We start from the raw sequence: 10,558 nt of genomic DNA on the forward strand, positions 1-10,558 counted from the left end.
GTATGTGGGTGCGAAGTTTATTGAAAACTCATTAATCTTTTAGTGAGGTTTTTTTGTTTGTTTGTTTGTTGTTTTTTTCTGTTCAGACTTGACAAAGGATTCCAAAGGTATCAGCTAGGACCAGATGAAACTCATGATTTTTTTTCTTCTGTCTTTGTTGCTTTTTGTTGTTTCTTTTCTGCTCAAGATTTTGACAAGGGATTCCAAGGGCGTCAGTGAGGACCACGTGAAACTTATTAATTTTTTCTTCTTTTTTTTTCTTTTTTTTTTTTTTCTTTTCTTTCTTCTCAGATTTTGACGAGGGATTCCAAGGGTATCAGCGAGGACCAGATGAATGAGTTCCGCATGTCCTTCAACCACTTCGACAGGACCCGATCACGTCGCCTGGAGGCCAAGGAGTTCAAGGCCTGCCTCGTCTCCCTTGGCTACAAGATCCGTGACGACAGACAGGTCAGTGCAGCTCTCCGTAGGGGGAGGGAGTTGGTGGGTGGATGGGGTGGGGGTGGGGTGAGGGGAATAAGAAGAAGACTTGGACGATTATTTGGGACCGTGCTGAGCTAGGTCTTTTGAGATGTTAGAAGAGAAAATTGCTAGAATGATGCATTTGGTGAAATTGCTTTTTGATCCGATTTCTTTGAAGTAAATTTTAAGTGGTTTCTTTCGATTATTTGAAACTTGGACAGTTATTTGGGACTGTGCTGCCCCTGATTCTTATGAGATGTAAGAAATTGCTAGAATGATGCATCTGGCGAAACTGCTTTCATCTGATTTCTTTGTAGTAAATTTAAGTGATTTCTTTTGATTATTTGGGACTGTGCTGCTTCCCTAAGCGTTTTGAGATGAAAGAAAAGAAAATTTGCAAGAATAATGCATTTGGTGAACTTTCATCTGATTTCTTTGAAGTAAATTTAAGCAATTTCTTTCGATTTTTTGGGACTTGGACAATTATTCGGGACTGTGCTGCTTCCCTAAGTCTTTTGAGATGTTGGAAAAGAAAATTTCTAGAATGATGCATCTGGTGAAATTGCTTTTTTATCTGATTTCTTTGATGTAAATTTTTAAGTGATTTCTTTCGCTTTTTGGGGACTTGGACGATTAATCAGGACTGTGCTGCTTCCCTAAGTCTTTTGAGATGTTAGAAAAGAAAATTGCTAGAATGATGCATCTGGCGAAATTGCTTTTATCTGATTTCTTTGAAGTAAATTTTAAGCAATTTCTTTTGATTTTTTGGGACTTGGACGATTAATCAGAACTGTGCTGCTTCCCTATATCTTTTGAGATGTTAAAAAAGAAAATTGCTAGAAATGCTGCGTTTGGCGAAATTGCTTCGATGTGATTTCTTTGAAGTAAATTTTAAGTGATTTCTTTGAAGAAGTCACTGAGTTTCATCTGATTTCTGTGGAGAAGTCACTTTTGTCTTGATTTCTCTCTGAAGAAGTCGTTTTTATCCGCTTTCTTTGAATATAAGTCACTTTAGTCTGATTTCTCTGAAAAAGTCACTTTCATTTGATTTCTCCGTAGAAATCAGTTTTGTCTAATTTCTCTGAAGAAGTCACTTTTATCTGATTTCTCTGAAGAGGTCGCTTTTGTCTGATTAATTTGAGAAAAACGTTGCTTTCATCTCATAATACTGTGCTTATATCATACATGTATGGTTTTGTTTGTGATTGCAATATTATCTCCCAGGTCCCTTTTGATAGGGTGTTTTTTGTGTTATATTATCGTAAAGTTCGGTCTATTGAGCGCACAGGTATATAAGCCGCACCCACTAAATTTTGAAAAAAATTGAACTTCATACACACTTAAGCCATACTGGCTTATAAGCCGCATTTATTACTGGTACCCAAACACATACCGATACTACAGAAAAGCTGTCAATACTGTAGGATATGAAATAAACAGAAACGGAAACAACACAAAGAAAAGCAAGCGAAAATACACTAGTGTCATACACACATAGAAAAAAATAAACACAACAAAAATAAGATCCATAATTTTGGGATAGTCAAATTTATTCAGCGTCATCCCGCTCACTGAATGCACTGAAATCTTCGTCTTCAGTATCTGAGTTGAAGAGAACCAGCACAGCTTTCTCCGCCATCTTGTCACTGACTTCAGCCTCACTTTCACTTGATGAACATGAACGCAAGGTGGAGGTCACTGCTGGTTCATCGCTTGCACTGTCGTCTGCTTGGTCAATCGCCTTCAATTTGAAGGCTGCATCATAGGCATTTCGTCGCGTTTTCGGCATGATGAGGGTGTTCGCTTGAGCAGAGTAGACCTGAATGCTGATCTGAAGGCTTTAATGTATGCAGATTTGATTTTTAAATCGTGAACAGTTAGCGCACTAACCTGAAGCTCATCCAAAAATTCATGGACAGAAATCATGATTTTGGTGAGTTAAACTTGAAGGTAAGCTTAAACAAGAACGTGACACTCCCGGGATCATTAAAATCCTCAAATAAGCCACATCATTGTATTAGCTGCAGAGGTTGAAGCTGGGAGAAAAAGTCGCGGCTTATAGACTGAAGTTGTTTACAGTATGTTTTTTTTTCCTCAGCTGATTTCTCTGTGTGTGAAATTCATGCTGCTGTGCCAGAGGAAAGTGCACCACCACAGTGCAGTGTTAACTTTTTTTTTTCTTCTTTTTTTCTGTCTAGGGGTGGATTTTTTTTTTTTTTTTTTTTTTTTTCTACGGCTGTTGTTTCCAGGGACAACCATTTTGTTGCTGTGGGTTCTTTTATTGGCACTAAGTGCATGCTTCATGCTTCACATGGGATCACTGGCACTCAGATTCAAGGTCTAGTGGAGGGGGGAGGGGGGGGGTTAAAATTCCCAATCCGTTTGTGAGATTCAAACCTATGGACACTCGCTTCCTAATCAGGACACATTGCCAATAGGTCACTGCTTTACATGTGTGTGTGTGTGTATGTGTGTGTGAGTTTGTCTGTGATTTGCAGTATTGGGGTCCCTGTTGATGGTGGTCATGGTGCGGGTCAGTTTCACAAAGATTCAGTGCTGTATGACTGCTTGCTAAAATTATTATTATTATTACCCCAAATGCTATTCCTTGCAAAATTCTGTTATAAAACTCACTCTGATTATATGCGTGTACGTGCATGTGAAATGATGAGTGCCTAAAGGCAGCTGTCATTTGGCTCGACCCAGCTAGGCAGCCTGTTGCGCAAATGACTGTGTGTGTAAAGTGCTTTGAGCTTGGTCTCTGGTCGAAGACTGGTGCTGTTGCGTGATAGTGGTGTCTGATTGCAACAATCAGAACGGCAGAGGAGGCAACTGCCATCCTGAGAATTTGGGCTAGAATTCGATCACAGTGGAGAGTGTTACATCCCCACACTCTGGGCCAAGAAGGCTTTAGGACTGCTAGTACCTGGATGGTCCCTGAAGGCCAGCTGGCCCCCAAGGCTGCAGCACTAAAAGCCAGTGCAATCTTGTCATATAAGTAAGGAGGGTTTCACAGACTCACTTTTGTCTTGTTTTAATGGAGGTTAAAGCGTTGGACTTTCAATCTGAGGGTCCCGGGTTCAAATCACAGTAACGGCGCCTGGTGGGTAAAGGGTGGAGATTTTTCCGATCTCCCAGGTCAACATATGTGCAGACCTGCTTAGTGCCTGAACTCCCTTCGTGTGTATATGCAAGCAGAAGATCAAATACGCACGTTAAAGATCCTGTAATCCATGTCAGCGTTCAGTGGGTTATGGAAACAAGAACATACCCAGCATGCACACCCCCGAAAATGGAGTATGGCTGCCTACATGGCGGGGTAAAAACGGTCATACACGTAAAAGCCCACTCGTGTGCATACAAGTGAACGCAGAAGAAGAAGAAGAAATGGAGGTTCCCCAGTTATTTTTAGCAAGAACCATGTGCTCATGCGCGTCTCTGTCTCCTGTTTTTTCCAGGTTACCCACCGTAAGGCTAATTTTTTTCCGCAGAAGTTTCTGTTCTGACAACAGGAATTTGAACATTTTTTGTGACTATTTTTCCAAGTTTATAAGATATTTTTGGTTTTATGATTATACCCATTATTTGTTTTTATCCTTCTATGTTTACTTTGAGCGTGTTTCTTGTCACCTTTCTGCCGTTACATATTCGAACCGATCCATTTATAAACCCTGCTGAAAAGTTGTCAGAACACAGGCAGCGAAAACTCAGAAACACCAGTCACGGTGGTGGGCTGCCCATGACGTCACATAACCTACTTCTCGCTCTGCAAGCGACAAAAGTTCCACCGTGAAAGCGGGCCTGCAGAGAGTGAGAGGGTGTGTGTGTGTGTATACCATGCTTCTCTTTCAGGGAATATGACTTTGTGTGAAGCCATCATGTATGTGTAATATATATGTTGCATGGTCTTGTAGGTGTTTGAACATGCCATTGGGAAGAAGACAGATTAAAAACATGAGGAAAGAAAAAAAGAAAAGACAACAGAAAGGAGAAAAATGATAATGGAAGGAACCAAAAAAAAAAAAAAGAGAGAGAGAGAGACAAAAAGATTTTTTTTTAAACCACAAAAAAAAGACAAAAGACAAAAAAAAAAAAAAAAAAAAAAAAAGAACCTTGAAAGTATCCTGCTCACTTGCAGAACTTTTAGGCATCCACTGATTTCTCCTAAAAAAAAAATTTTTTTTTAAAGAAAAAAAAAAGAAAGCGGGCCTGCAAACCCTCCCCAGAATCAACAGTAACAATGTTGGTGGCGCCATGTTTCAGGGTGAGGCCGACTTCCAGCGCATCATGTCCATCGTGGACCCCAACGGCACCGGCTACGTGACCTTCGATGCCTTCCTCGACTTCATGACCCGGGAGACCGCTGACACTGACACTGCCGAGCAGGTCATGCAGTCCTTCAAGATTCTGGCTGGCGACAAGGTGAGTGCAGTGCGCTGTGTAACTTTTCTCTGTTTGGCTTTGCTTGCTTGGTGTGTGTGGGTTGGTTGGTTGGATAGGTAGCCGTTTCATTTTTCTTTGTGTGCGTGGGGGGTCTTTGTGTGTGTGTCTTCTTAGTGGTGATGTTTGGATGGTTGGTTGGTTGGTTGGTTGGATTGTTGGCATCTCTTGTCTTGTGCGTGTGTGAGTATGTGTTTGGGTGTTTGTGTTGTTGGTCGATATATGTGCTTGCTTGATTGTGGGTTAAGGGGTGGAGATTTTTCTGAACAGGTCAACAGATGTGTAGACCTGCTAGTTGCAGCTAGACGCATTATATTTTGTTGCAGCCTTTGAAGGCAGCTGATGTCACTAACACGTTGTGTTGCTGCCCTTGAAGGTTGTCGATGTCACTGACGTGTGGTGTTGCGTTGCACTGTGTGTTTCAGTCGTACATCACTGCCCAGATCCTGCGCCAGGAGCTGCCCCCGGACCAGGCGGAGTACTGCATCCAGCGCATGGCGCCCTACAGCGGCCGCGACGCTGTGCCCGGCGCCCTCGACTACATGTCCTTCTCCACCGCCCTGTACGGGGAGAGCGATCTGTAGAGCGGCCCTCCGGTCTCACCCCAACACACACACGACACGCAACACACCTCCCCCCACCAGCCCCCTTGCGCGTACGGCTGCCCAGCGTGAAGCGGCTCAGCTCCGGTGTGATTGTCGATGACGACTATACCAGTCACTCACCCCCGACGTGATGAAAGTCCCGTGCCGCTCGTCCCCCTCCCCCCAATCTCACTCCCCCCCCACCCCACTCCTCTCTGCATGCACGTGTGTGGTCCCAGTGGCGTTTTGTAGACTGGTGGCAGTCCTCTGCGTCGGCGGCCATAGCGTAGTTTGCATGGATGATGAAGTGTCATCTGATGGTTGTTTTTCTCTTCTTTTTTTTTTCTTCTTTTTTTTTTTTTTCTTTTTTTTTAAACTTTGAGTATCGGGATTGTTGCTGTTGATATTCAGCTGACTTCTTTCCCTCTCTCTTTTTCTATGTTTGTTACACCCATTCTCTTTCTCCTTTTTAAATTTTTTCTTTTTTTTTTCTTTTTTTTTAGGAAGTATACAAAGGTTTTGGCTGTTAGTGGATAATAATGCCTAATTTGTGGTATTTGCTTTTCCAACTTTTTTTGTTTTTTGTGGTTGTTGTTGTTAGCTGGAGGAAAAGGGTAGGGAGGGGGTAAATGCAGGACATGTGGATCCACAGTTTGCCTGATTCCATTCTCTGGGATGTGTAGTGTTTTGTGAAACTGCTGGGCCCCCCACAGCCCAGGTGAATCCGATCGGTTTACGTTCATGACACGGTCAAAGAAGACTCTTTCTGTCTCTCTTCAAAAGGAAAACTTGCAGAAATGATGAAAGCTTGTCGTCTGACAGGCATGGATTGTGGGTGGGGGGAGAGGCGTGATTGCCTGCAGGGGTCACGGAGCCAGCATGATCGTCCGATGGTGGTTCCGTGTCCTCGTCCTCATCCCCACAATCTGCAGACAGACGTGGAACGGTGTGTGTGTGTCCACCAGACATGACAGTTTGGTTCGCTTAGAGGCCAGTCTTGTACAGCTTAAGGTCACCCCCACACACACACACATGCGCACACACACACACACACCGTGGTTACTGTTTTGTCATTGCTGCCATTTTAACGGATAGGATTGCATTTATATTTATTGAGAGGTCAGCTTGTCGCTGGTGGCTCTTCATGTTTTCTCGTATGGATGGTTATAGCTTTTTTGTTTGTGGTCCATAGATAGATAGATAGTGATTTGACTTGTTTTTAAAACAGGTTCTGCTTTCTTTGAACTCCCATTTTGTTTGAATGCAGAAAGGACAGAACGCTGTCCATTTTGTCTATTCTTTAAAATAATGCATTTATACCACTTGTGATCATATTCTTACCGATGAAAATCAAAACGTTCATGGCCTGTCATTGAAATCAATTACTTCTGAACCATTTTAGGCATCTGTGCAAAGGCATTTCCCCCATGATGCCTCAGACCAGATGAGTGCCAGGCAGAAAAGTAGGCAGCTCTCCATTTCTTCTTCTTCTCAACGCAAAGTAGAAAACCAGTATGAGTGTCACACTGACATTTTATTTTATTTTTGTCATTAGCAGTTGATGTACTGTTACTTTATCTTGCTGAGGTAGACTCTCAGAGGGTTGCTGCTTCTCATAACAGCATTATGCCTTGTTTGGTGTGAATTATGGAACAAATGATCGTATGTTGCATTTTCCAGTCCGTGTATTTTGTTTTGTGTCATGGAGGATGTATGTGTGTGGGTGGGTGTGCAAGTTCTACTCTGTCTGGAACAGATGACAGCCCATGGAAACCATGTTTTCCTTGTCTGTTCATGTGCAAGCTGTATTTAACCTTTTTGTGAGGGAAAAACAAACACAACACCTCAGAAAAGACTTTTATCGTGATACATAATATACACAATTGTAAATATCTGATGATGAAGATGATTTATATCAACGATGTACTGGTGTTGAAGGGTTAACCATGTGTCAAGAATTTAAAGTTCCAACGTGCTTACAAAGGGACTGGACATTTTTTTGCACATTAGTAAAAATAATGATGAACAGAGTGATTCTTCTGCGATTGATCACATGATTAGGATGCTTGCAAGGAAAAGTAAAGTTCTTGACATAACACGAACAGAAGAGAATGTGAAGAGAAGGAATGTGTTTCAGACGTGAATGTATTGAAGCTCAGAAAGCGTTTTTGTATCGCTCGTATTCTGATACCACGGGGTAGCGCATGAACTGTGAGACGATCATCTCTTTCCTCACCCCCCCATGGAAGCAATGATCGGCCCTACTAGTTCATGCTTGAAGCGCCTTCTGTCAACTTGCGTGTGGTGAGGTAAATACAGCATTTTAGGGAGAAACTTTAAAACAGGCAAGCGTGGATTGTGTGAAGGCTGTTTCTTGTGTACAGAGGGAAAAATATGTCCATTGTTGTTTTGTCTCTGTTGTCATCATCACAGTTTGCTGTGCAGCTGTTGTGTACTTGCGTAGACCATCTTATGATCCATTGTTGGCCTGTTCTGACCTGCTGATCTGACATTTTGAGAATAGAACTGAAGAAAGAAAAGGGAGGGGTTTTGTTTGTTTTTTTAGTTTGTTTGTCTAACCCCCCTCTCCCATCAAAAGGAAGGCATATAAATTCTACTGCATTTAGAACATTATTCTTTAGAATATTGTGTAAGATCATATGAATTTGTATTTTCTTTATGAGATTTTTTTTTCTTACTTTGTCAGCATATGTTGCTGCATAGTACATGAGATCTGTTCTGTCGACTTAAATTTTCAGACAGTTCACCATTTGGAAGTATCTGTGTTTCATTGCTGGGCAAGTCTTGGCTGTCGTATATGAGCATTTTGAGAATTTCTTATTTTTTCGTTTTGTTTTGAGAGCACATGTTTAGTTGTGTTCTTTTATTTTTCCCCCCTTTGTTGAGTAGGAGACACTGCTTGTAAAGTAAGCTTTGCTTAAACTGTCATCAGTTTTTGTTAACTCTGTCAGTTTCATTAGTTGGTTTTTTTTTCGGTTTTTTTTTTTGTATTGCAATATTTATGCATTATTTGGATATACTTTGTTATTTGGTTTTCATCTAATGATTTCCTCACTTGAATGTGTGCATGGTTTAGGCCTCCGCATACAATCTCAAGACGGATATAAAAAACAAAAGAGCTTAACGAATAACATGTTCATGTCGCATATTAACATTTTGATACATACTACAGGCAAAAACGGTGGTGTTCAAGTGTGTAATTTTATAGCTATTTAGAAGGTAGCCAGAAGGCTTTACCTGTGATGATTGATAGCATACACAGATTACCATTCTTGTCATGCTTTTTAATATAACATGGACATGGATAAGCAGCTTTTTACATGTTGAAAACTCGTAATGGTGTCAAGTAACAACAAGAATATATAATATTTTTGTTTGGTATTTGGAAGCACAGCTAGCTGTCTTAAGCTTTTTTTTTTTAACTCTTAAATTCAGATTTCTTCAATACATGTTTTCCCCTTTCTCGAATGCCCCATGAATGTATCAGTGACCTGACATTGCATTGTGTGTGTTAGTAACACAAATGCAGCTGAGCAGGAAAAACTAAACATGTTACAGAAACCAACAAAGCGATGTGATGAAATTTAAGACGAAAACTTGGAGCCTTGATGTTATTTATTAACAAAATGTTGAACCGTGTTGTTAACCATAATAAATTATGAACACCTCTCCAGTAAGCGTTACTGCTGCTTTTGCATTGTTTCAGCTGTCCCATTGGCAAAAAAACAAAACAAAAAAACTGAGGCTTGTGGCCCGTCAGCCTCAACGTGTTGTGTACTGTGTTCTTGCTTGTGTGTCCTGCTCTCTCTCAAATGTGGTTTGCGTTCTGAGGACTCCCAAGACAGCTTGCCAGTATACCAGTTAGTGATACAATAGAGCGCAGTGAGCAGAAGGCCGACTGAAGACTAGGACAAGATGCAGCGGGTATGTTGAAGATGTATTGTTGCAGACGTTCTGTCACCTTCACTGACTGAATTAACAGAGGAAGATTAAAAAAAAAAGCGTATTCACCACCCAGCTTGGTCTTATGAGTGTTTGTGACTTTAAGCATGTTGTGGACATGTCTTAAGTGTGTGCTCAACATCTTCAACTGTTGTCTGGTTTTGTGTACACTTTAGTGCGTGTGTGTTCAAAGTTTGCGACTGTTGTTTGTTTACGTGTAAGTTTCAGTATGAGAGTGTGCGTTCAGTTTGAGACTGACTGGTTTTGTGTACACTTTAGAGTGTGTGTGTGTTCAAAGTTTGCGACTGTTGTCTGGTTTTGTGTACACTCTTTTTTGAGTCAGTTTGTTCCCAAAAGTTGATGAATCTTTCCTCAGCTGTCACTCAGTACTTTGGTAACAGCTGCATGCATTCTGAAGGCTCATTTCAGTTGGTTGTTTTTTGCTTTTGTTTTGCTAAAAACCAGAGGCATGCACCCACAAACAGACATGGATGTGTTCTGAAACTCACAAACTGAGCAACATATACACATGCAGTGATCTTTTTCTTCTCTTTATTCAGATCAGTAAAGTATCTCTAAAATATACGACTCTATTGAAAAAACTATATCTGCCCAAAAAGGTGGCACTCAGCTAAAAGTAGATAGCAATCTCTATTGTCTAAACAAAATAATCACTATACATGGAAAAGAAGTGGTACAACAAGAATGTTCTCCCCCTTAAATTTTATACAACAATGAACAAAAAGAACATAACATGTCACAAGTTTCAAGGAAACAAACAAAAATACCCAACACAAACCCCGCATCCCACAATCGATAAAAAGCCAATGAGACCATGGGGCATGGAAGTTTGTGCATCATGTAAAGCAAAAGAAGTTAAAAAAAAAAAAAAAATTTTTAACCCACCACAGATGATGATTGACAAAACAAGGGTTTAGCAGAACATAATTCCCAGCACATCACAATTATATATATATATATTATATATATACAACCATTCAGTAAGCACCTACAGCATACCAAAGGGTCAAGTGGCAGGTGGAGGGATGAGGGGTTTGTGGTGGGGGAGGATAATTACTTTCGTCCACTCTCGTCAATAAACCCTCCTT

General features: G+C 41.0%; 1 protein-coding gene across 1 annotated transcript in view; it reads left to right on the forward strand.

Annotated features, from left to right (window-relative positions):
• Positions 1-9,524, forward strand: part of LOC143296464 (alpha-actinin-like) — a 69,692-nt gene extending 60,168 nt beyond the window's left edge. Inside the window, exons 19-21 of the mRNA XM_076608409.1 lie at positions 292-450; positions 4,726-4,884; positions 5,328-9,524. Coding sequence (XP_076464524.1) covers positions 292-450; positions 4,726-4,884; positions 5,328-5,486 — 477 coding nt within the window. The 3' untranslated portion in view covers positions 5,487-9,524. The remainder of the gene's footprint in view (positions 1-291; positions 451-4,725; positions 4,885-5,327) is intronic.
• Positions 9,525-10,558: the final 1,034 nt, after the last annotated feature.

The sequence above is a fragment of the Babylonia areolata genome, chromosome 21 (genome assembly GCF_041734735.1).
Source record: "Babylonia areolata isolate BAREFJ2019XMU chromosome 21, ASM4173473v1, whole genome shotgun sequence".
Classification (NCBI taxonomy): Eukaryota; Metazoa; Mollusca; class Gastropoda; order Neogastropoda; family Buccinidae; genus Babylonia; species Babylonia areolata.